The sequence below is a fragment of the Suillus plorans genome (genome assembly GCF_016647745.1).
Source record: "Suillus plorans strain S12 chromosome Unknown HD556scaffold_98, whole genome shotgun sequence".
In the NCBI taxonomy this organism is placed as follows: Eukaryota; Fungi; Basidiomycota; class Agaricomycetes; order Boletales; family Suillaceae; genus Suillus; species Suillus plorans.
Genome location: NW_024537482.1, coordinates 238 through 25,118, shown reverse-complemented (window position 1 = coordinate 25,118; position 24,881 = coordinate 238). Strand labels below are relative to the sequence as shown.

General features: G+C 48.6%; 10 protein-coding genes across 10 annotated transcripts; 3 read left to right on the top strand and 7 right to left on the bottom strand.

The window, feature by feature from the left end:
• Positions 1–1,456: 1,456 nt before the first annotated feature.
• HD556DRAFT_1248703 (uncharacterized protein) lies at positions 1,457–2,610 on the top strand (the record flags this gene model as incomplete). The annotated part of the gene is made up of 5 exons (XM_041298790.1): positions 1,457–1,601; positions 1,656–1,701; positions 1,752–2,032; positions 2,081–2,280; positions 2,332–2,610. 5 exons carry the CDS (start codon positions 1,457–1,459, stop codon positions 2,608–2,610), a joined length of 951 nt encoding a protein of 316 aa, XP_041153540.1.
• Positions 2,611–3,476: 866 nt separating this feature from the next.
• Positions 3,477–3,798, top strand: HD556DRAFT_1450042 (uncharacterized protein; the record flags this gene model as incomplete). The annotated part of the gene is made up of 2 exons (XM_041307708.1): positions 3,477–3,664; positions 3,735–3,798. The coding sequence occupies 2 exons, from the start codon at positions 3,477–3,479 to the stop codon at positions 3,796–3,798; spliced, it is 252 nt and encodes an 83-aa protein (XP_041153539.1).
• Positions 3,799–6,032: 2,234 nt separating this feature from the next.
• Positions 6,033–7,658, bottom strand: HD556DRAFT_1248688 (glycoside hydrolase family 18 protein; the record flags this gene model as incomplete). Its single annotated transcript, XM_041298789.1, has 7 exons — positions 6,033–6,154; positions 6,204–6,264; positions 6,319–6,746; positions 6,797–7,005; positions 7,061–7,206; positions 7,255–7,348; positions 7,402–7,658. 7 exons carry the CDS (start codon positions 7,656–7,658, stop codon positions 6,033–6,035), a joined length of 1,317 nt encoding a protein of 438 aa, XP_041153538.1.
• Positions 7,659–9,177: 1,519 nt separating this feature from the next.
• On the bottom strand, positions 9,178–9,854 carry HD556DRAFT_1417167 (uncharacterized protein). Its single transcript, XM_041304362.1, has 2 exons — positions 9,609–9,854; positions 9,178–9,556 (listed from the first exon to the last, which is right to left on the bottom strand). Exons 1-2 carry the CDS (start codon positions 9,717–9,719, stop codon positions 9,242–9,244), a joined length of 426 nt encoding a protein of 141 aa, XP_041153537.1. The 5' UTR covers positions 9,720–9,854; the 3' UTR covers positions 9,178–9,241.
• On the top strand, positions 9,800–11,112 carry HD556DRAFT_1417166 (signal recognition particle, SRP19 subunit). Its single transcript, XM_041304361.1, has 4 exons — positions 9,800–9,890; positions 9,942–10,241; positions 10,288–10,535; positions 10,584–11,112. Exons 2-4 carry the CDS (start codon positions 9,958–9,960, stop codon positions 10,976–10,978), a joined length of 927 nt encoding a protein of 308 aa, XP_041153536.1. The 5' UTR covers positions 9,800–9,890; positions 9,942–9,957; the 3' UTR covers positions 10,979–11,112.
• A 98-nt stretch (positions 11,113–11,210) lies between these two features.
• HD556DRAFT_1313731 (uncharacterized protein) lies at positions 11,211–13,608 on the bottom strand (the record flags this gene model as incomplete). Its single annotated transcript, XM_041300847.1, has 12 exons — positions 11,211–11,260; positions 11,303–11,371; positions 11,486–11,557; positions 11,637–11,892; positions 11,951–12,072; positions 12,176–12,361; positions 12,394–12,505; positions 12,532–12,852; positions 12,885–12,936; positions 13,189–13,391; positions 13,416–13,487; positions 13,564–13,608. 12 exons carry the CDS (start codon positions 13,606–13,608, stop codon positions 11,211–11,213), a joined length of 1,560 nt encoding a protein of 519 aa, XP_041153535.1.
• Positions 13,609–14,208: 600 nt separating this feature from the next.
• Positions 14,209–16,372, bottom strand: HD556DRAFT_1450036 (uncharacterized protein; the record flags this gene model as incomplete). Its single annotated transcript, XM_041307707.1, has 5 exons — positions 14,209–14,288; positions 14,354–14,631; positions 14,681–14,847; positions 15,902–15,972; positions 16,048–16,372. 5 exons carry the CDS (start codon positions 16,370–16,372, stop codon positions 14,209–14,211), a joined length of 921 nt encoding a protein of 306 aa, XP_041153534.1.
• HD556DRAFT_1539712 (uncharacterized protein) lies at positions 16,276–17,505 on the bottom strand (the record flags this gene model as incomplete). The annotated part of the gene is made up of 5 exons (XM_041309727.1): positions 16,276–16,639; positions 16,690–16,759; positions 16,824–17,136; positions 17,358–17,401; positions 17,478–17,505. The coding sequence occupies 5 exons, from the start codon at positions 17,503–17,505 to the stop codon at positions 16,459–16,461; spliced, it is 636 nt and encodes a 211-aa protein (XP_041153533.1). The 3' UTR covers positions 16,276–16,458.
• Positions 17,506–19,708: 2,203 nt separating this feature from the next.
• HD556DRAFT_1450035 (uncharacterized protein) lies at positions 19,709–22,583 on the bottom strand (the record flags this gene model as incomplete). The annotated part of the gene is made up of 7 exons (XM_041307706.1): positions 19,709–20,563; positions 20,617–21,263; positions 21,322–21,495; positions 21,561–21,676; positions 21,732–21,860; positions 21,909–22,288; positions 22,341–22,583. The coding sequence occupies 7 exons, from the start codon at positions 22,581–22,583 to the stop codon at positions 19,709–19,711; spliced, it is 2,544 nt and encodes an 847-aa protein (XP_041153532.1).
• Positions 22,584–23,702: 1,119 nt separating this feature from the next.
• Positions 23,703–24,209, bottom strand: HD556DRAFT_1450034 (uncharacterized protein; the record flags this gene model as incomplete). The annotated part of the gene is made up of 1 exon (XM_041307705.1): positions 23,703–24,209. One exon carries the CDS (start codon positions 24,207–24,209, stop codon positions 23,703–23,705), a length of 507 nt encoding a protein of 168 aa, XP_041153531.1.
• Between the last annotated feature and the right edge of the window lie 672 nt (positions 24,210–24,881).

The following is a 24,881-nucleotide window of genomic DNA, read 5'->3' as shown; positions in this document are numbered from 1 at the left end:
CATGACGAGTGCGAGAATACACATGTAACGACAAGTCCGACAAACAAGAATGTTTAATGACTGTCACCAGTGACCACCATCACCAATACAACGCCCTGGCCAAATGGATTATCAAGTACGTACGATCAGAGGTAAAAAAAACGACACTTACCTCAGTGGGTACACGCGGTGCGGAAATTTGACCTCTGGGTTCAATGCGGAGGATAAAGACTGTCGGTCAACTTCATATCAGGGTATCAAGAAGAGCTTTTATATCGTGTTGAGTCCATCGATGAAGGTCATTGGTTTCTTTTGGCATCCACGTTCGGATCGATACGAACACAGATTCCCACAATGAAGTAGCCTCGTGACTGATGCCGGCGAAGCACGGAGTTCAAAAATGTAATCTCTACAAGAGTACATACATGGATTGATTCTCCATTACTTACCCATGTTCATATCTACTTTGAACGTTCTCGGCAACTCTCCAACGGACTTTACAAACACGTTTTCAACGATACAGTTCCAGCAAATACTCTTTCGCGCACGGCGTATCTTGATTTGGTTTCCAAAGGCACCAAAGATCCGAAGTTATTTCAACTCAAGACCAACTCAAGACTCTCTTTAGGAAGACATGTGATCATACCCGATGATCACAGATTACTAGTACTCTCGTCGTAGATTACAGGAATATAGTATTCGTTTGATCAGGACACTGCTCACGACAAATGAGAGTGTTGCAGTGGTGGAGGATAATATGGTTTCATTTGTTGCTGGAGCACAAATCTGAATGGCACTGCTACTTTGACCGGCACAGCCGGCACTGACAAATTTAAAATTCCGCTTCGCCTGGGTCCGCATCTATCCTTGTCCCGTGGTTATAAGCCAGGCACCTATTAAGTGCGGTAGTTCGGACTCCTGGCAGAGTCCAGGCTAGTCCATCAGCGTAGGTTTCTACTTATCCAGGGTAGCTTGCAATTGGGCGCAGAGGATGGCAAAAGGATTGCAACAACCATTCAACCTAATGTTTAATCATCCTGAAGATTTCATCTCCTGATCAAGACACCAAGGTGAGGCTCTTTGCATATGGGATGGGGGTGCAGCCGGCCGCTGCTCTGATTAAGCTTCTAGCTTCAAGACCCGTCGGCGAGTAGTGTTTTCCGTTGCAGTCGTTACGCGACGTGCGTGGGAGGAAGCACTTCGTAATCCCGTCCCCCGTGACAGACACCTATACGTTTTGTGAGACTTCATCAGTCGGGGTTGTCTGCGACGTGCATAGCCCTGCAGGCTATCATAGATCAAAAAACTCGCGAGATGGCATAAGAACATGACCAGCGTCATCCTGTATCACCTATCTAGTCGGTCTTGCATCTTAAAACTTACCTTCTCCTTGTCTACGCAACATTTCTGATGGTGGCATTATACTACTCCCCTCAGCTTAGTGGTGAGTTAAATTTCGTTAGTATTGGGTACTGTTATGTTTACCGTCATCCGGAAAGTCGTGGGATTGGTATCGCACAGTATCGCCATCATCTGCACCATATTCAGGCTCATGTACAGGAGCTGGATGCGTCACTTATGGTGGGATGATGCATGGGCGGCACTTGCACTGATTGCAGATGGTAGAATTTTCCTTGTAGGCTACCTTGGACAGTAAGCCAACCACATCCCCTCAGCTGTTTGTCTGGCATGTATTTGGGTCGACAGTGCGATAAGTAGTGAGTAGTACTTGAATTCGCATTCCAAGAATAACATGTTCATACCACTCCCAGCATGGGCCCTCAGCGTCGCATTTACCACTGTTTTGTGGTGCGCATCACAGCTTACTCGGTTGCATTTCTAACAGATTGCTTCAGGGCTGCGCGCATGAGCGTCATTTTTTCGATCATCCCTGTCGCCACCCACTCAACATACAAGATCCATTCACAGATTACCTATCTCATTGCAGTATCTTTTGCGTGCATGTGGGCCGCGCTGGTCGCCCAGAAGATCACTATCTGCGAATTCCACTCTTGTCACATGGGCAAGACGGTGGCACTCTCGCTTTTGATAAGTCAGTACCTATGCGCTTGCTCTGGTCCTCAAATAACGGGTATCACAGCGGACGTCATCGCGGACATTTCCCTCGTTGCTGCGCCGCTTTATCTCTTGAAAAACATACGACTTTCGCGTAGCAAAAAATTACTGGTCCAATCTGCATTTAGCGCATCACTCGTAATTTCTGCCATCACAGTCACTTACTCCATACTCCTCTTCCTCAACTTCTATAACACACTTACACTCATGTTTGCGCACATCAAGGTAAGCATCCCCCCGTCCTCGCATTGCTTTGCAAAATGCAACCGAAATTAGGCCGCACTTAGTCTCATCGTATGCAATCTCCTGGTGATCGTGACCTTCTTATATCGCGTATGCTCAAAGGACACTGCATTCGACTTGAACCAGTCGATCGCTTCCAACGGAGTCTTTACGACTGTCATAATAACACCGATGGGCAGTTGCACGAATACCCCGGCATCGCTTTCTTTACAAGAGGGGATGACATCGAGACAGCTAAAGGTGCAGGCTGGAGGGAAGGAGTCGCTTGATGAAGATGTGAGTGTGCATTCCGCTGAAGAGGGCACTGAGTAGCTAGAAACATTCAAAGATGGAAGCCCCGCGTTTATTACTTGTACTAAGGTGTTGTATCTATGCCCCGTCAATACTTTGCAAATCTAGATACATGTGACTGTATCCTCGATCCTGTTTGAATATGTTGTGGCTGCATATAAGAATCTTCTGGAACTGTGCTTCCCACGATCGTGGCAAGCAACTGAAAGTAAAATAAAATAAATAGAACAGCACGACATCCGACGTCTTGTTTGAAAAGCGACAACTTCAAACTGATGGAGAGAGATGTTCCCATATGCATAGGTCGGATACTGAGTAGCGAGAATTCAGATTCATTAGAAATACACACCTTCGCAAGTTTCTTCCCTTCGGTTAAATTGACGAAGTACCATTTAAGCATCACCGTCTTTCAAGTCAGGGGAGGACATTATGGGACAAGAAAGACTTGAATGTACAGTGAAGGTTGTTGCACGGTGTCGGAGTTGGAGAAAGACGCAAGGCCCAGTGTTGACATACGTACTCGAGACCTTCGGAAGTTGCTCGACTTCGTTCATGAGCTTCATTTGCATAACTCACAAAGGCCTGCATAGCATCGAAGTTCCCCCTGTTTGAGAGAAACCGGTGGCCTTGTGGGGAATGTCATGACAGTCTTGTTACTGGTAGAATTTGTAGAATTGCCAACATAGAATCACCAAAATGATGTTGGTGCCGTGACGTCAGGAGGACAGGAAGAATCAAGAAAGCTGGCTGGCTCTTGCATTGCTGAATTATTCGGAAAGCTGGCAGTAAAGGCGATTTTGAGACGATTGTGTACTCGTTGATAGCTTCCGATATACTCGAGGTCTCTTCCACTGTTGCCCAGACCCATACTGCAAGAATCTATCGTCATGCTTGGCCATTGTACATCTGCAGCCAGCCTTGCTCATTCGAGGTCTGCAGCCAGTCTTGACCGCTTGAGACCTGCAACTATTCTTGACCGCTTGAGACCTGCAACTATTCTTGCCCGCTCTGAACCTGCTGGTCCCTTCTTGATCGGCAACCATTCTCCTTCTGGCTCTCCGACCACTGTTCCCTGGTGTGTCTCCAGCCAATCTCGCCCGTGCATGGTCCTCAGCCACTCTTACTCGTCTGGGGTCTGTACTCAGGCTGGCCAATCCCAGGTTTCCGGACTTGACCCGCTCCAAGTCTCACACTCTTGCTCGCCCCTGAGGGTCTTCAGGCACTCCACCCCCTGCCGTGACCACCTCCCCAGTGGCACTTGCACCGGCATAGTCTTGGGACAGTTACGTTCGCTCGAGTCTTGACATGGAGTCTACGAGAGACCAGACGAAGACGGAACCCTCAGCAAGTATTCCAACGTCCATGACTTGTCCTGGGTCGCAAATTAATATCTCCCTCCTTGGATTCGCGACCGGGAACACCCGTCCGGAGTTTCTAGCCAGAATGTCATCCCGGGATGGTGATCTCCCTGAATCACAATAGACCCATAAGAATTTGTAGTGGCTCCGGTGGCTCGATAGTGAAGGTTAATAACTCCTTTAAGCTCTGGTCGCGGGTCTCCCTATCTCGGATCTTGTTCTTCGATTCTAAGAAGGCGTTCAAGAGAGCCGTACTTTCTAGAATGTTGTACGTCATTAAGCGGAAGGACGAATGGGCGAATAAGCAGTGAGATTGTATGAAGTGTTGTACTTACTTGATAGAGGTTGCAACTTCAGGGATTGGAAACGTAATCACGAAGCGACGAGTAGTGATTATTGATGGGGAGACTGCTATCGGTAGGAAATTTTCATGACACATCGTAGTTGCAACAATGTTATTTCTGCATCCCTGGCCTAACCAGGACCAAGAAGTGTGACAGCAGTAGAGGGCTCGCCACCACAGCAACCACGGACAGTGCATGTATACCCACTGTGGGTTAGCACATGTCGAGAGAATACAGTCATATTACTTGTACACTTCTGTTCCTGGTAGTAGTGCACGCGTAAGTTTGAGCATGAGCTGATGCCGATCACTGTGATCATTCTACCATCGTCGATGAACTTTATCTGCGTAGACACCACGATGAAACGTTTGCCCACTCGGCTCGCCAGCCGCTAGATTTCAGCTGTCGCTGGCAGCAGGATATTATAGCGAATTTTCGAATGCCTTCGAGGAATACAAGAAAAAGATGTCCTTGTCAACATCTACGCCTAAGGAGGTGATGATGATAACGCTCTCTCTGTTACCCGCCGTGCCATGTAACCAAATGAGTCGACTTTTCTCTCGGTTGTCTGATAATCCGTAGAGGTGGTTGAGAAGGACCACTCGAGCGTTTATCCAACAATTTCTACCAGTGGTTAGAAATCAGAGACAATGTTTATCTCGAGGGTCAACGTACGAAGACTCGAAGGATCGCAGACGACTGTGAATTGGCTCTCGAGGCTCTTTTGGTCCCGGGGTAACTCGTGAGACGATGTTTCGGCGTCAGGATGCCCAGTAGTGTGTTCTGCAGTTGTGACTCATGGTGAATGCGGAGGGTCTAAGAGCTGCTTGAGACCGAACTTCCGGGTGAATGTTTTAATCCGATTCAGAACTGTGGGAAGCTATGATGGCCGCACTAGGAGCAGAATCTAGATGAGTTGAAGGATAAGTAGACGAACGTGAACCGTCTATTTACCGAGAGCTTGCCGGTGGGCCTGAGCGTAGGCTGAGATGATACGATGAGCGACCTAACCAGATTGTGATCGACAGCCACCTTGCAAGGGGTAGCCTGAGCGCTCGATAGGCTATGCATTTCGCAGTACTGCAACGGGACCGTGTATCATGCCGATCAGTTCCGTCTAAATATTTGCCCTAAAATTTGGACGAGTCAAAGATAGGTTGATGGCTTGGCAGAAACCTACCAAATACTAGGCCGTCCACAATTGAAGGATCCACCGCCAACTGCCGGAAAGATATCGCCCAGCTAGGCCCTAAAACGACTTATCAAGCTGGACGGTAATTAACCAATTAGTAAGCACAGAGACGACTCTAAAGTAGTCACGCAAGTGGTGGAGAGTCGAGACTGCTCGAGATCGGACGGTGAATAATTCCAACGTTCCAGAATCCGGATGGTGATATCAAATGTAAGTACTAGTATTATGGCAGTGGGCCACCTTCTATTACATAGTCGGACGCGAAGAAGCAAACCAGTAGTGCAGGCCAATTGTGTTCATTTGATTGTAGCATTTCATAACCGATGTCAGTACATATACACCAAGTACAACAAAGTATGCATATGTCTAGCAAGTAATACAAATGCGAATATAAGCCCGTAACATGCTATCCCAGATAACCCCGATCCCAGCAAGTAATATCAAATTCTTGGATAATTTGAGCGGATCAACCGCATTACTGTACAATATTTGGCGTGGTGAGTGGCGTGAGTATGAAATGCAGATGAATCAATCATCGCAGGGTGGTGATCATGATGAGCCAGAGATAGCGCCATTGATGGCGTTCAAAAGAATGTTGTTGTAGTCACCGCCCACCTCCCACAGGGCGAAACCAGCCAGGCCAGCCTGTTTAATGAATTTGCCCTTTGCGGCTGCAGAAAAATTAGCTAAATTCCAGCTGTTTAGAGCGGGAAAACGTACTGAAGGATTGGGCATCATCGTAAGCTACCATAATCTGTGTGTTGGGGTTGTAGACGTATGGCTAACAAAGACAGGAATTAGACTAGTGAAAAATTTGCGAACAAGGAACACGCACCGTCTGGCTGCAGTTGTCGAAACGGCCGGTCATACCAGAAGCGACGCTACCGTCCTGGTTCAGGAAACCGGCATCAATGAGTCCCCAGAAGTTGAAGTCCCCAGAAGCAGGCTGGTTTACACCGCAAGCATCTGGACCGGCAGCATCCCAGCTGTCACCGAGGATGGGGTTGTTGGTGTTAAAGGTGGGGTATGAGGCCAACACGTTAGCCTGGACAGCTGCAGATTGGCTGATGGAGTAGCCATGTCCGTAGCTAGGCACACCAAGAACGATTTGGGAAGCAGAGAACCCAGCAGCAGTCCAGAGCTTGACGGCAGAAGTTGCAGAGCCAGTTTGGTCAGCAGCCGGAGCACAAGAGTCGTCTAAAGGAGAGTTGGGGCCCACAACCTTGCTGAAACCGTCGCCGTACACGTCGTAGTTCATGATTTCTGCAAAAATATTAACGGCTATAATGGCAAGCATTGACCAGTCTACTCACCGACGTAATCCAAAACCTTGGCAAAACTGGTGAGGTCAGTCGATGGGTTCCCCGTAGCATCGTTCCATGGCTTGACGGGGGTGGCGGCGGAGAAAGACACATTCGGTAACGCCGTCTTCAGCTCCTGGAGCGTAGACAGAAGATTGGCAGTATCCTGAGGCGACTGTGTGTTGCAAGAAAGACCGTTGGCACTACCAGGGTACTCCCAGCTGTAAAAATCAATGTCAATACCGAGAATAACCACGTCGAGTTAAATGTACATACTCGAACTCGACACCTTGGAAGCCATACATATTCACCATACTGACGATCGACTGGACGAAAGTCGTACGGTTGCTTGAGGTGGAGATAGAAGATGAGAAATATATGGAACCATCCCAACCACCAATAGTCAATACGGGGACAACGTTCTGTTATCCAGTAAGCCAACCATCAGACACAAAAAGGTATAATCATACATTTTGCTTGGCGGCAGCAACGAAGGTGACAGGGCCGCTAGGGGCGCTGTCACTGACAGTCATTATAGCAGTTCCACTAGCGGAAGTGATAGCTCTATATATCAAAGTGAGAAGAGTTTGCACGGTGATTCTGAAAGATAAACTTACCCGAAGTAAGCCATTCTGTTGAAGCCCTCCCATTTGATGTCGGCAACCGTGTAGTCGGTGTGCCAGTTGGCAAACCAGGCCATTGCGATAGATCCATTACCAGGGTTCACAGGCGTGGAAGTAGACACTGGCCCAGAGGCAGAAGTAGAGGTAGGTGTAGTGGCACTAGCAGCAGATGATGATCTAAGGGAGCAAGTTGGGGCGGCAGCTGCAAAGGGCAGCACTAGCAGAGAAGCTATCGCCAGAGAAAATTTCATGATGATCAAAAGTGTTGAAAAAAGATGGACGTCGACAGTGAGTGAATGCAAGCGAGAGTTGTAAGTAGGTGCTAGCTAGAGCACGAATCGCAATCAGGACCAGGCCTTGTAGCAGTTGAAAATCAGACGGGAAAAGTAAAGAAGGACAGACAGGCAGACGGCCCTTTTGTAGCTGTGAGACAACGTGCGGACCCTCCCAACCGGAAAGCGACCCAGCCACAGAAGTCATGCATGATCAATGCGGCGCCACTAAGTAAATGCCTAAATTACACACACTTTTGTTCTTTTTTTGTCCACCATGGTCATAGTCCTCCTGTGGGCGCTTAGAGACTAACCTTTCTCACGCTTAACAGGCATTGTTCGTTGGTACCGTTCCCCATTGATCGATGGTAAATGGGCTCAATCTATGCCAATGCGCCAAAGAACCACTCAATCTTCGTTGTGCATTGGTGAGCTCCACATGACTCGGAGAAGGTGCTGCTTTTTGTTTCCAGGAATCTATGGTGCACGCCTGGTTCAATCAGATCCATAGGAGATCATCATCATCCAATGGCGGCTTGTCCCGAATGTCAGTCACCGGGCAGTCTAAATCTCTACCACGGGCCCTACTTCTAGGCTACCTACGTAGCCGTCGAACTCGACATGCGCCAGGGGTCTCCGAGGCGCAACAACTTGTGATCATGGCGTGAACTTCTTGATGCGCGTCCTTCGAGATCAGTCCGTTGAGCTATTACTAATGTTATGATCCCTGGTAGATTGGAAGCAAGAGTTTCTTATAGTAGAAAGTCGGTGAAACCTTTTGCTAGTCAGTCTCCAGTAGCTGACCCAACATCAGATACGACAGTCGATGTCTTCGATTATGCCCTGCTACGTAGTCCAGCACGACTATACGTGATCATCATGGCGACAAATGGCCTTCACCGACGGAGATTAGTATGCTAAGGAGGTTCTCTCGACAGTTGCACAGTTGACGCTCGGGCAGGTCGTCATCGTCGTCACTCTAAATCGGATGATCGGTTGCAGGGCAGGTTGAGGCTTGAGCATCCATCACACAGCAGTCATTGAGTTGTCAACGTATGTATATATCTCATTTATTGTTGTCCTCCAGCGATGCCATCGATCAGATCGAGTGCGAATTCTACGTGTATTTTTCTAGTCGTGAGAGTAGGAGGCATAGTATACATTTATTTACAACAGTTCTCACTGTCTATACATGCTTCGCAAGAGCTATTGTTCGGTGTTACACAGCACAAGACGAACACAAGTCCTGAACGACAGACTTCAGTATAAAAGCCAAGTGAGAAAACCGCCACTGCCCACCAATCGCCAGCATCGTCAAATCACCATCCATACAACAGATGAGATCCGGGGACGCGCTGCGAACATGTTGCCAAAAAGACGGGCAGAAAAGAAGCGCGGACGCGAGGACTCCGCACATCTGACTGTAGTGTACCCTGTCTTCTCAGCTACCTGCAGCATTCAGCATGTTTGTCGTCCGAGTTCATAACGAACAACGAACCTCCCCCTTAGCCATGAATATGAAACCAAACAGGCTACCTTGAGGCGAATTCTCGACCAAGACCCTATCCACCACCTCTAACAAGCCCTATTCGTACAGCAAGACGTCTAGCTTGGTTTGCTTCGATTCTTCGAGATCGAAACAGGGATACGGCTATGGCGACAGTAGCGAAAAACAGGTTGCACGCCACGAATTCGTAAAAATCAGCACGCTCTTGTGCGGGAACACGACCACAAGGCTGCCATGCAGGAGTCTCTCCGAGAGCTCCCGGGGGTGGAGATATAGGGTATGGTTCATCAGGTCTTGGTGTAGGTATGGTCGTGTTCGAACAATGCATGAGTTGACGATTGCCGAATGGATGACAGAAGGGTTCATGAAGCTACAGTTATGTTTATTCTCCGTCCAGCACATTCATGTAGTAGAAAACGTACAGCATCTAATGGACATGGTTCACATGCGCCAAATGGGCGACAAGTGACAGACCGGTTCTGGCTCGGATCAACGTGTTGAGCATGAATGATATTCACGACACATAAAAGCATAAAGCTGCAATCCACAAGTTAGACAGGCTATGATATTTGGAGTTGAGAGATACCCACAAAATGAGTTTCATGACTGTACTCGCCGCCGCCGTATGCAACATTGTGAAAGCATGAATGTGAACAGGCGTGAGAAACCCTCGCTTGCTTGCCTCATACTTGGTTGACGCCATAGTAAGTGCGATCTTCCAAACCATCACAGTGCCAAACTCACTACTAGGATAGGTTCTGCAGCTTAAACATGTCTCGTCGTACAGCAGTAATCGAAGAATTCGACGATGACACTGACCTCCCCCTCCCATCGCGTCCACTCAATGTTGGGCCGCGCGGACCCCTGCTCGAAGAGATAGGGCATTCCGACGAAGAGGACAGTGAGTCTGAATCGGACGATGCGTCTGCGCTTGGCCAAGCATCACAATCACAATCACAATCACAATCACAATCTTCATTCCATGCCCCAACATCGTCTGGCCAATCGCTTGGTCAACCATCCAATACCGTCACTGACATCACGCCTTATAAGAAGTACGTTATTCATACAACTGTTCTTCGCTTGCTAAGAATTCACTAGATGGACGTGCATCTATCCCATCTATATCGACGCGAAACGCCCATATGGGACGGGTGAGCGCCGGGTAGCGCGCGAGAAGAGCGTTTGGTGGCCTCTAAGCAAGGATATCGCAGATGCGACTAGCCGGCTTGGATTGGGCACCTTGCATGAAGTGCAGAAATCTCATCCTAGAGACTGGGAGAACCCTGGTCGTGTGCGCGTGCAGTGGAAGAAAGATGGGCGACTGTTGAACCCCGCGATCAAAACGAGTACGGGAATTCATTCTGCCTCTTCTTTAATAACTCAAGTATGTTCAGAAAAACAGCTGCTGGAGATGATATCATTCCAGATCCAACGGTTAAAACAAGATAATATTCCCCGCCCGCCATACGTAATGATCCCACCCCCAGTTTCTGCCGCTCAACCAGCGATCAAAACTCCTACCTCCGCGAAGGGCAAGCAAAAGTCTAAAGCGGGTTCTGGTGTTGCTGTGCAGCTTTCCAAGTCAAGTCAACAGCGCTTGCCTACACCTCCGCAACCTCTGCCAGCTTTGGCAAGCCGAGTATCTCCTTACTCACCAGCTTTACCCACGGGAATGCTCATCGAAACCGTTAAAGCTGGTATGAGTGCGCAGGAGCCGGGTGCAGGAGCTGCTCCTGGCCAACCGGGTATCCAAAAAGGTAAACGGAAGGTTCTCAGAGTTAGGGGATGATTTAGGACTCGTGTATGGTGCAAATTCTCATGTACAAGATACTTGGAAACACTCGCGAATTATTGGTGGTGAATTTTTATCATTGCCATTGGTATGGGTAGGCCCGTTGATGCGAGCCCTCTTCTTTGCCTGACCTGTGATTAAGTTATATTGAGTGAATAGTACAGGAGCAACAGTGGTGAAGTATCCATTGAAGTACACTTTGAGACACTTTACAAACTATATAGTCGGCTTAAGGTCCAGGTGTTTCAGTGCGTGATTCAGACGTCTTGGATGCGCCTGCTACAGAGCAACCAATATGATCATGTAAAAGGAGCAAATTACTTGTTGTGATTGTTGGCATCCACCTCCAAGCAGGAATAGGGCCATCTTCCATGCCTGAACTTGTGAGTGCTGGTTTGATATCAATACACTGACAGGAGGCTTCACATGGCATGACCGCTACTGCTGCATCTGCGTTACATCTGGCACCTAGCGCACTATTTTCTTCGCTTTGGTCAGACTCACCACCGGCAGCGGTCGCGCCTGCCACCGCTCCATCGGCAGATCCATCGCTTTCACCTCTATCGCCAACAAGATCTTCAGTTCTTATGATGTAGGCGTATCAGCTGCCGAAATAATGGTGACTATGATAAATGCTTACCACCCTAAGGCGTACACGTCCTTGCCTCGGTCCGCGGTGTCCTGGTCACACTCAGCGTGTGTGAGAGGGAATTAGTCGGAAATGACTCAAGTGACGCAGAGTCATCAACATCCACTGGATTGGGTGGTTCAACATCGTGTATTGTCGTAGAATCGCGCACAATGGTCCGTGAGTGTGCCCACCGCGATTCCAAAGGTGTAGGCAGGCAGGCAACTTTGTACGCCCGCGTCGCCATCGGAACTGTAGGTGTGGGCGGCAGAATCTGTTCATCCTGTAGGAGTCACATTATTATGATGAGAGAATTATTAATTGCGCATGCATTGACTTACAATCGTATTTTGATCTTCTAGGCCTTGTATGATCGGAATCATAAGATCGACGGCATCCTTGTCATTAAATTCCATACTGTCATCGCCCTTGCGTGCAAACGTGTGGAGTTGATCTTTAGTTCCTAACATGCACCATCAGCGGTGTGTAAATGCATGAGACTCAGCGCCCATCACGGTTCCATCAGCGAAAGTGATGATGAACGTACACGCGGCAAATTTGCAGACCTCGAACAACGTTCGCTGCCATCAGACTCTGGGTCGAAGAGGCAGTTGCCTTCGCAATTACCAAGTGCTGGACATACGAGAGCAACTTGATGATTGCAGCATGATCATGTCCCTCCAACTCGTGGCGATGTTGGATGCGTGCTTGCATTATGGGGTCTATCGCCACGAGTGACTCGGAGACTGGCGCTATTGGGTGATATTCAGTGATATCTTAGCACCATCGTACCGTATCCATTTCTTCCGCTTGATTATATTCCCAGTTTCTCCAATTATTACATTTGTGTGCTCCGCAATCTCAAGTGTTTTCCGGAGGCCAGCAACCAGTGGATGCTACGCAGAGCATGAGCCAAACTAACCACCTCCTCAATTTTCTCAGATTCGATAATCCCCGGGTCCTTGCAGAGGTTCGTGGACATAGCCTCTATTTTGTCACCCATCATATGGCTGTGGCGAAGCATGCGATAGTGCAACAACAGAGGCTCGAACCAACCGTTGACCTGCCGGAATGAGCGAGGATACAAATGACCGCCATTAGCCACACCGTGATCCTTGCCGTTGCCCTGTCGTGATAGCGTTTCATTGTGACGGTGTGATAAGTGCCATTTGGAGCGCAATTGCAGGTATTCGGAGTACTTGTCCAGGCTGGTGGTGTAATTAAAGGCCTTGGTCCCAACATCCTTCAGAGGTATGTTTCGGAACTGCTACTTACTATTGCATAATTCGAGAAGTCGTCATTAGATGCGAGCAGCCGCAGGATGTGACTGTAGAACAGAATGGATTGAATGAACATCTACAGCAACATGTAAGGTCTAGCTGTGCATACTATGCGGACGCAGCTTACCCCCATCACAACATTGATTAATCGGGCCAGCCAGGTGATTTGGAACTCTTTGCGACGGCGGAAGTGTGATTCCAACAGCAGGAGATCGATGGGAAAGCATTAATACGAGCTTCTCGTGGCCGAGAACATTTGTCAAGACTCAACCGCCCATTCCTCTGCCTGTTGGTAATACCTTGACTTGCATAAAAGGCATGTGCTGGACAGTATGATCGGTATGGCAGTATCTTCTCGCATTGCTAGAATCCCTTCTTTCCTGGAGAATCCGATTAGCTTGTTCACCTTCACCTGCGTGCAATTCTTGTATTTTCCAAACAGCAGTGGATCCTGGGTGTTGATGACACCAATATATGTCACACCCAGCCTGCAATTCGCAAGCTACGTGTCCATTCTCCAAGTTACCTGACCTGAGTCGCTTCTTGGTGCTTTCGCCTCCACTGAATGCTTGTCCATCGTTGCGCGCAATTCGTTCACCTAGTAAGCCCATTGTTCATCAGCTGTCTTTCTTATTGTTTGACATGTGTCTGATCAGTTGAACACGTAGACCTACCATTGGTCTCTCATCCGCAGACGAGTCACATTTGCGACGGCCCATGTCATTACAATGGTAGGTGCGTTTGCAGGAGTGTACAACCGTAAGCGCAAATTTTCCAATTCAAATTTCTATCGTCACATTATTTCTCGATCTGCCCAACGAGCTGAGCACTCTCTTAAGGTTGGCCAAAGCTACGGAAAGTTTCAGAACGCGAACTCAGTTTTGAACGTAAATGGAAGCTGCTTACAATGGTGCGAGTCAGATATCTTGAGAGTCTAGAAGCGCATATGATACGGCTTCCACAAGCTTTTACGAGAAAGGGGTGTTGGGATCGAGGCAGTGTGATACCTGGCAAGGCATCATATCGTTCGGAGGCTCTTAAAATGTGAAGTCAATCTGATGCGCACGCTTCCTTCGGATTTATCCGCCTAGGGTCCTAAGGCCGACGATGATCTATACTGGCAGCGTTATGTATTGCTAAATTTAATAAGCTGTAAGACCAGCTAAAATGGCAAAACCAGACTCATTTCTCCTACATAGTTACATCTTAACGAGTATGTCAATTGTGTCAACACTGCAGAGAGTTCTGGAGTTGACGGGCCTTGAGTTTGGCTGATTAACCGCTCGCCGCAGGAGGTTACAGCGTTGATGAGCAAAAATCTACGTGTAATGAGCATTCATTGGGATACGAAGAGTGATGGACGCGAGTGCGAATGCAATCGAGGTGATGCGTTCTGGAACTGGATGCGTGTGCATCACGCTTGTGAATAGATGATCCGAGAAAAAAAACAGTATAACAACACACCTTGACCATCAGAACTTGAAACATCAAGACTCTGTAAACCCCGAAGAAGCCCATCGAGAGCCCAACAGTGAGTACTAAGACCAGTTATGCCAATCCGAAGTGCCTCCGACTCCAGCTCCTTATTGGCCAAACAAGCCTCACATGCGCATAGCTCCTCTTGAGCTTGTAAAAATTCGGTGTCGGGAGAGCCATGTGACGTAGAAATAGCAGAAGGGAAAGAGCTAAATTTGGTAGATTCATCCCGTGTGGTCTTGGAGGATTTGGACAATTTGATTAGACTGGAATGAAGGTTAACGGAGAGCTCGTAGAGAAAGAGTTAGAACGCACATAATTTCCCTGTCACGGAGAATAGTTGCTATGTCTTCCTCAAGCTTTATCAAGTGGCCAAACCAGTTGCACCAGTTCTCGACCGCCTGATGGTGGAGCTGAAGAACATGGTCCGCAAAGAAGAGAATATTAACGATGACCCAGGTGCCACTAGAGAGACTGAAGAACTAGGAATAGCTGAAGGAGAGGCAACCACGAATATTCAGGAAGAGATACGAGAGCAGCGTGTGATATGGCTCATGTTGAGGACCGAGGTTGCAGTAATCAACAACTTTAAATTTGGCGACCGAGTTAGGCTTTGACTCGGAAGAGTCTACTTCAACTTAGGCTTGGAGTCACAGTTCAAATAATTCAAGTTAGCCAAGGGCCCAGGGGTCCATCATAGTAGAAAGTTAGTATGTATCTATAATTTATAGAGGAGAAAGTGATATAATTTGTAGGTCAGTCACGATCGTGGCAGGCAAACATCATATCACTGCGGTCCGACTTGTTGAGGTAAACCAGCAGCCCGATCGGACTCAATCAGGTCGGCAGGCTGTTCCCGTCCCAAGCAGCACTGTCCGGAACAAGATCTATAGATGCCATTTAAGCTTGGTGGAAAGAGACGGAAGAGACAACATACCACCAACAATAAATGCATCAGGCTTGTTTATCTAAGCAATATCGAGGTAGGTGAAGGGCATCAAGACTCCACCGTTTCCGATGCGCCACAGTCGCTATGATGTATGGTTCGGGAAAGAACAGCGAACACCACATTGGAAAGATTCTGCATGCTCGTTATGTCATCAAGCTGAGACATGCAACTAGTGCTGCCGTGGTCCGGTTCGGTCCGGTTCAGAGGGTCCTGGATGAGAACCGAGAACTGGACCATGGTCCGGTTCTGCAAAATCTTCGAACCCCGAACCGGACCATAGAGAATGGTTCTCTATGGTCCGGTTCGGTTTTTTTCTGGTCCGAACTCGAACTGAACCTGAAAGTTTTCAGTGGTGAGCGCGAAAAAAAGGGTTAATGTCTCGCGGTGATTAGGCAAGCGGAGTAGCTCCATGCTCGGGGGGACTCGTTGAAATTTTATTGCGAAACTGAGAGACAAGGTACAAGACATGACGGCATAGAGAGTAATAGACATGAGACTCGATGAAATGTGCTCAAATGAGCAATAGAAATGCTTCGGTAGGAGGAAAAGACAAATGTGAGTGACGGAGGCACGAAGGACATGCTCACACGAGGGACAGAAACAGGGTGGGCGGGTGACGAAAAAATAGACAGTGCAGAACGTCCACGAGCAGATAGTGCTTAGGGGACAAGTGTGTGACGTGTGGAATCATGTCAGTTGGACATTTTATATCCAGGATGAAAATGAGGCTTACCAGCATCGCGAATCGATTCAACTTGGTTAAACAAGTTTAACCCCGATGACATCGAGTAATATGGGGGGATGGATGTTTTGACTCGTTGAGGCAGCCCTGCGTCTTGAGAATTGGGGAGGTGCGACAACTTCAAATCACAAATATTGAAGCGAAGGCCATGTTCCATCACTCGTAGCGATGCAAGTGCAAGGTCATGTTGTACGTTCGACACCTCGATGAAAAAGTCTCTGCTGGATGACTTGTCTGTCAGGAAGTTGTGGAAAGATGCGTGAAGGGGTCGGATGGGAGTGCATGAGTTGGTGGTGCCGCTGAGGAGGGATCCCATGCGTGTGGATTGTGCGCTGGTAGCGATGGGTGCCAGCCCTTGAGGGAGCCATCAGCGCTCAGCATTCAGAGCACAAACACGCACCTCTACAGCTTAGCGCAAGACACAATCCCTCCAAAATCCACCTTGACCGCGCCTAATGCATCCACCTCCAGTAAAAGGTGGTCCTGTGCAGTGTTGTAGCCGGTCCTCAATAATATGTGCCGATGCTCCCATGAGTATAATGTGCGCCTTGACAAATGTTTGAATTTATCTGAAAATGATTGACTATACTTATCAGTCCCCCATCCAGAGTCGAGTCTACATGCGCAACGTACCTAAATAGTGTCAAGATTGATTCAGACCAGTGCAAACACAACCAGTCTCCGCCATGTGCATTGGAGAATCCTGGAAAATATATCAAAGTAATATATTGGTTAGTTTATGAGCTTGATTGACGGTTAATTGGTACCTTGAGCTTGATTGGACAACTGGGAGCACGAAATGCGAGTGTCTGGACAGAATTGAAAGATGTCGAGGATCCCAGAAGTCGAAGTACCCATGAGTGCGGAAGAGAAGTTACCAGCTTTGCAAGGAAGTTTCGGTTCGCGGTCCCTAATGGTTCGGGAAGGTCCAAACCCATGACTGAACCGTCCCAGGAACAACGAACCGTGAACCTCATTTCGGTTCGGTCCGGCCAAAATGGGGAACCATGGACCGAACCATGGACGAACCTGACCAATGGTCAGGTTCAAACCATGGTTCGGAACCGGACTGCGGCAGCACTACATGCAACGAACCAGAATCTACTCTGACACGGAGATGGCCTTTGCAAGACACCTAGGTGTATCTTTTCCAGTAACCTGAAGAAGGAATAGCTCAGCTAGTTTGCTCATCCGCACTTCCCGCAGGATCTAATATGTGGCTGTGGGATGGAGGATTGGAAGAGGGTATCATGCATGGTCAGGCTGTGCTTCGCGGAGGATGTCTTAGTACATCCCGATACATCATCAGTGAATTGATGAGTCCGTGATATTGTAGCCATGAGACCTGTAGACAGATATAATTATGCTTTTCCTAAATATATCCATATATTCCATGAGAAATCTTAGTTTGTCATACATACTTTCCAGATCTAAACTTGCAAGACACATCAATGACGGAGTTGAAGTATAGTAACATCATATCCTACAAGTCACAGTAGCGTGGCGGCCACAAATTGAGAGCCCATTCTCCCTATGTCTTATGTATGGTCCAGGCGATACTGTCATTATTATGCATAAATTACGCTGGTAAGCGACTCCATCGTTATGCATGGCTCACGCTAATCCTCGACTGCCGTTGCTTTTATGCATAACGGTGCCTGTGATGCATAACGGTGTCGAGCACTTCCTGCTGGCTATCCGCACGGACCGCACCTCAATTTGGCTATCCCGATCGTGAATCTACTCCTGCGTACCTGTTCCTGACATCCCTCCCAGCTTCTTGCTAAATTGAGCCTTGCTAGATCTTTATCCGGATCTTATGAAGGAATTTTCACCAAGTCCTTTAGTCGGGCGCGATTTCTACCAAGTCCCACAAGTAATAGACTGTAGTGTAGTCTTTCGGCATTCATTACAGTTGGAGTACATGTCTCATGTCTATTATGCGTTGATGTGTACTAATCTAAGATTTCTTATGTGATGAACAACTTGAACGACGACAAAAACATATATTTCGAAGGTCACAAAAACATCTACTACATGCGAGCAAGAAAGAACAACGTAAATACATTTGTTTTGCAAGAAAACACCATCGACAATGCAACTATGTTACTTTCCTATGGGGTACATGAGTCCAGACCCTTCAGTCATTGGGCACGTAGAACTGGTACCCCGGACATGTCAAATGGCTGTAGAATGTGTACCAGCCAATGTCGGCCGGCCTATGTAGATACAAGGCTGGCCAGTAGGTACAGTAGCTATGGCCGGTGTACCTGAAATATGTAGCCAATATGGGCAGTCTGTGACCAGCCGGCTGAGCACCTCATTCCAGGCCGATGAAGTTGGCTGGTCATGAAGGTACATGTGCACCCTCTGCTATTTCAAGTAGGTTGAGTGTGTTCGTAGAATGAGTGCTGGCCGGGAACACCTGTACTACACCTCCAGCCAGCACTGCTCCTACAGTAATGTACAATCAGGTTGGCCGGCTGGGTAGACTGTGTTCTGGCCGGGCAGTCCTACCCTATACTGTCGGCCAGCATCACAACTACACCCATGTACTAGCCTGCTGGCCGTGCTGGTAAGGAGTAAGCCGGCCGGGTATACATGGCTGATGCCTCCGGCCAGCACTGCTATCACACACGTAGAATGCATGCTGGCCAGGCAGTTCTGCCCCATGCCTTCGGCCAGCAGTGCTACTGCATGCATGTACTAGCCTGCTGGCCGTGCTGGTAGGGGTGAGCCGGCCGGCTATACATGGCTGATGCCTCCGGCCAGCACTGCTACCACACAAGTAGAATGCATGCTGGCCGGGCAGTTGAGCCTCATGCCTTTGGCCAGCAGTGCTACTGCATGCATGTACTAGCCTGCTGGCCGTGCTGGTAGGGGTGAGCCGGCCGGCTATACATGGCTGATGCCTCCGGCCAGCACTGCTACCACACAAGTAGAATGCATGCTGGCCGGGCAGTTCTGCCCCATGCCTTCGGCCAGCAGTGCTACTACATGCATGTACTAGCCTGCTGGCCGTGCTGGTAGGGGTGAGCCAGCCAGCTATACATGGCTGCAGTGATGTAAAAACATGCTGGCCATCTTGGCAACAGGTATCCTGGCCGGGCATTCCTGCCCTAAGCCTCCGGCCAGCACTGCTAGTACATTGATGTATTAGCCTGCTGGCCATCTTGGTAGCGCGTATCCCGGCCGGGCATACCTGGCATATTTGCCAGCCTGGTAGAATGTATGTCGGCCGGGCAGTCCTACCCTATGCCTCCGGCCAGCACTGCTACTACAATTATGTACTAACATGCTGGCCGGCCTGGTAGCATGTTTCCCGGCCGGGTATACATGGCTGATGCAGTCAGCCAGCACTGCTACTACAATCATGTACTAACATGCTGGCCGGCCTAGTAGCATGTTTCCCGGCCGGGTATACATGGCTGATGCAGTTGGCCTGCACTGTTACTACATGCATGTACTAGCCTGCTGGCCAAGTATACCTGGCTGGTGCCTCTGGCCAGCACTGCTACTACCACACATTTGTATCTCGTTGAGTATGTAGACTGGGACCAGCCAGCTTTAAGATAGAAATACAAACAATGACAAACAATGAATTGCGGACACATGACAGCACAACAGTATGATAATGAAAGACTATTCTAAATCAGTTGCATAAGGCCTTCTTGGAGGGTTGTCTAGCTCTGAAGGATCGCCGAACAAGGTCAGTTTTGGACTTCTTGGCAGGAGGTCCTGATACCCCTGACTTGCGTCTTTTCTTCCCTTTCTTCTCTTCGACCACATGCTCTTCCTGTACCCGTTCCTCATCTGTGTCCTGCTTCTCGACATCCCCGTGCTCTACAACATGCTGTTCTTCATCTTCCCTGTCCTTTTGACCCTCGGCAACGTGGTACATCTTCTGCAGATCCGCACTCTCTTTCTCCAGCATCTTGTTTGAATCCTCCAGCATCTTCTTCGACTCCTTGAGCTTTCGCATCTGCTCCTTCAGCACCGCCATCTTCTTCAGCTCCTCTTCCAGCTGCCGTCTTGTCTCCTCATTGTCCTGTTCAGCCATTCCTACCTCCCCCTCCTGTCCTCCACCCAATGCGTTCTGACCAAGCTCTTCAGGTACAGCTCCATGACGAACAACAGCTCCCTTGAGGTCCGTATCCACCCTCGCCTTGGACATGCGCACTACCCCTCCCTTAGCTGCATTGAGGGCGTCCAAGATGAGGTCGAGGCATTTGATATCCAAGACAGAAGTACTAATGTAAGAAGGGATATCAGGGGCGGCCTCATCGGCTTCATACTCAATGACACGTTTGCATTCTCTCAACAGCATACCAAGACCAAGGGCCACTCGCATGGCTGAAGCCGAGGCAGAGATCCTGGTAGATTTGATGATCTGCAAGAACTTGAGCAATTGATCGTCTGAGTCGTGCATGGTCTTGGGAAGATATAATCTTTCCCAAGACCATGTTGCCCAGGTAGGCCATCCCTCTGGATGCTGAGAGGTTCGTTCCTTTCTTAGGTAAGTATCAAGTTTGACAGTTTAAATATAAATGGACTGGCTACCTTTTTCAAGTCCTTCATGGGCTCGACAAAATGCAGATATTCGCTATTGCTGCTGAGAGCCCGTAAAAACGACATACGGTCCTTCATTGGCACGGCTGCAGGTGCCCCACGTTGAGCCGAGGATGGACGGCTAGTGAGCGCTTGCAAATGAGCTTCAGGAGCTGATAAAGACAGGTCATCGTCTGAGCTGTCTGATTCTCCGGCTGGCATCTTCATATGCTTCGTAGGCCGTGAGCCGGCCAACATGGTGAGGGAGGTATGGTCGGCCGGCTGTTCAGGATGCTTTGTAGACTGTGAGCTGGCCGGTTGCTCTGTACCAGCAGCAGATTGGGTGGGCAAGGACTGCTGTGCATTTTTTCCGTCAATTTCCACGTACATTTTTTTCTTTGCCTTCTTCATCGGAATAGCATTCGCCAGCCAGGCCTTGCTCAAGTCAGCAACCCTGCCGCCATAAAAAACAACTAACTTCTCCTCTTGTGACCTTCTGAGATCCCAATGTCGCCAAAGCTTGTTCACCTCCGCTGCCCTCATGTGAGATGGATCCTTGAAGACAAAGTCCTTGGGGACACAATCCAGATCTACGTAGGTCACAGGATCAGCAATGACCACACCCCAAGGTACTGGCTTGTTGCTGCCGGTGAAGACTTCTACAAAACAGACACTCAAGTTGAGCTGTAGGAAAGTCAGAAATGGACATTTACTTACTATATGATGCATGAAAAATTTGACGAATTAATTCTTGTTGCCCCTTGAGGGGAACATCTGTGCGCGAAGGTAGTTTTGCAAAGCCATCATTGTCCAAGACGACTTCAGGCAAGGATGGCTTCTCCTCCTCCTCCTCCTTGGCGGCGTCGTCGTCCTCATCGTCGTCAGCAGGGTCTAGTCATATTAAGTACATAAGTATCGAGTAGCATACACATGACCTGATAAATTGAAAAACTCACAAAATTCTTGCTTTGACCACTCCGAAAACTTTTTGAAGCCGTCGGTCACCCATTCCTTGTTGCCTCGTGAACTCACTGTAAAGGCCTTCTTGGACGTGACAGGTTCAGACTCATGGCTTAACCAAGATGAGATCCTATAGTTCGACTTTGAAGCCAACAAAGAACACGTACATGGAGACACCCAAGGACATCTCCCCTGATTTCTTGTGGCTGACGAGCATGATGATTCGACATCCCATAGTACGAGCAATTTCCTGTGAAAAGTTGTCGAGGATTTTTTTGAGGTTCCTCTTTCGGTACCTAGCAATGTGTTATAGGAGAGATTAATTCAAAAAGATAACAACTTACATTGCCTGAGATTCCGCAGGGGCACCTTCCTCATTCCATTTATCTTTGGCCCGCTGAACGTCCTTCTTTTGAGCAGAGGTCATATTATTAAACCACTGCCTGGCGTGACCCGTACGGTGCCTGATAGAATGAGTGATTCCCATCTTCCGTTGCTCTTCTTTGTCATAGTCGTCGATCTCCTGCCTGAAGAGCTTCTGGGCGACGTCCCAATCAGTAAGCTGCTTCTTGTAGAACGAAGCATCCTTGGGACGAGCATTAGCCTCTCTCTCTTCTGGGGACACACCAGACTGGTCTCCCCCCTGATCATTTCGTAATATATCCTCCTCCGCCCTTCGATCATTCTCGTCAGTGATGAACTGGAAATAATAATGTCTAATGGCCTTTGTATTATGTAGTGTTAGTAATATTGTGAACTCAAGCAAATGTCATTACCATTTTCAGGGCCTTTGGCAGATCCACAGGATCATTCTGTGACTTGTGAACCTCGACAATCGCGTCTCGTGCGTTACAGAGAACCTGATGGCGACGCGTCGATTGTGGATTGTTTGCCTCTAGGAATTCCTCCTTGTACTCATCAAGGATCTCTTCAAATGATACATACCAGTCAGACATTGAGGGATTTGGAAATATCGGCAGAGTGAGATTTATGCGTGATGTAGATACGACATCAGCCATGATATGTGAATTTTCAACAACGCGGTCACGTGCAATCAAACACGTATCAATCACCAAGACGCAAACTGGTTGATTAAACTAATTCGAAATTGAAATGAAAAACACAGGTCAACAATGTAACTAAGATGAGACCAAAAGAACACTTTGCAAAATCACTTCCGCCCCCTCTTTGCCGACCCTCTAGATGTGCCCTTCTCACTCTTGCGCTTGCCATTGGTCAAAGAAGGGGGTGAATAAAATGTAGACAGCGACTGAAACCAACCGGACTTAGTGGTCCTCGCTGAGTTCACCATGAATCCCGGAGGTCTCTCGATGATGAATTTGTGGGGTGGGAGCTTCTGGGCAGTACCGCAGTTGGAGTACTTACAAGAGTATACGTACCGGTTAACAGACGGCTCCGATGTTGCATCCGACTGAGGAGAGCCTAAGCGAACCGTCAAAGCGACCTTTTCAGACCAGGATTTGGTCGAACCGCTGTAGAAACAACAATACTGTGAGGAACAAATGATGCTCCAGACTGTATCTGTAAATGTTGTGAGGTCGCGCGTTGCCTAGTCTGCTATACTTGAGACGACAAGTGCGTTCGACCCTAAAGGGGAAGCGAGTGCAGCAAGGATCTAGTAGTGCACGCCGAAGGCGCTACTGGTCGGCTGATGCGAAGCGCGAGAAAGTGCGCAGGTGCGCACAAGGCGCGGGAAAGCGAAGGTACGCGCGAGGCGCGGGAAGCGCGCGCGCGCGTGAGCGGTAATGAGAGAGAGTAAGAGTGAGTTTGCTTAAGGGGTGATTAGATACTAGACAAGAGATACGAGCGCGAGGTGTCAAAGAATAGATTTCTACTATGTTCTCCTAGGTAGTATGTGGGTGGTAAGTGGGAGGTAAAGTTCTTGTTGGAAAGTAAAGTGTCTAATAATATGTACTGCTGGCGCTTATATGGCGCCTAAGCGCTGTCATGCGGAGCCGAAGCGCTACCGAGTAGGTATGTAAAGATATATGTAAGTAAGGGTCCATGGTAAAAATAGAGGTGGAACGATATGTAAATAAGAGAAATGGGAATATACGCACTAGAGAGCTTGGTGGACAGTGGATGGATGCTTCTGGATGGCTGGCGCTATAGGGCGCTCAAGCGCGGGAAAGCGCGCGCGCGTATACATCGTAAAGCGCGGGAAGTCGTGCGCGCATGCTGCGCATTGCGTGGGAAAGCTGTGCCTCGTAAGGGAATAGCTGTGGATAGCACACAGAGTGATGCTGCAAGTCGTGCTGTATACTCCCTAGTGGAAAGTGCCATATCACACAATGCGAGGCACGAGTCTCTACACCGCATTGAGGGCACTGTGCAGGCACCTCGATCCCCCAAGGCTGAGTCTGGGTGTGGGCGCGTGCAAACGTTGTGCACTCGAGCTGGCAGTTAGGACTAGTGGTGTCCAGAGTCATCAGGATGACCTTGGTGTGCAATCCAAGGCGGCCGGACAGCGCTAGCAGCTCAGGGAAGGTCTTGCGAACACAGAGCTGTTCCACCAACACCAGCTCTGCAAACACCAGGAAGAAGCTAGAAGCCACAAGTGGCTGGAACCGTTTGGCTGTGAAAACAATAGCAGAGGCGAATTTGAAGTGAAGAATGGCGGACATGAGTTGGTTGTAGGTGTCCGGACACATATTACAGTGACCTATCTCCGTATAATACGAGGGAATGGACATGCATAATATCCCGTATGATACGGGCCAGCGGACCATGGGCCCATGATAAAAATATCCTCGACTATGACGGATGGGCCGGGAGGCAAATTATTCCCGATGGAGGCGGGTGGGCCCATGCAGGGAATATATAGAGTAGATGAGTGGGCCGATGTTCATGAATATTAGGTAGACGGGTGGGCCGAGGTAGTTGGATATTATGCAGATGGGTGTATTAAGGTAGATGTGTATGAGATAGATGGGTAGGTACTTGTTATCACATTCACGGGTGGGCCCAGACACATATTAAATTAGATGGGTGGGCCGAGGGTATTATAAAATATTGTATTAGACGGGTAGGCCCAGACACATATTAATTAGACGGGTGGGCCGAGGGTGTTGTATGGGATGTTGTATTAGATGGGTGGGCCGAGGGTGGTATAAAATATAGATGGGTGGGCCCATGTGTATCATAATTGTAGACATGATGGAGCTGAGGTAGTTGTACATCAACCAAATCAGAGGAGGTAATAAATCAAAGTTACCGAGTTCCCGGAGCAGCAGGTGATCTCCTGACATGGCCTTTGATGGTGCACAGGTTGTCTTGCAGAATTTGGAATCCGGGGT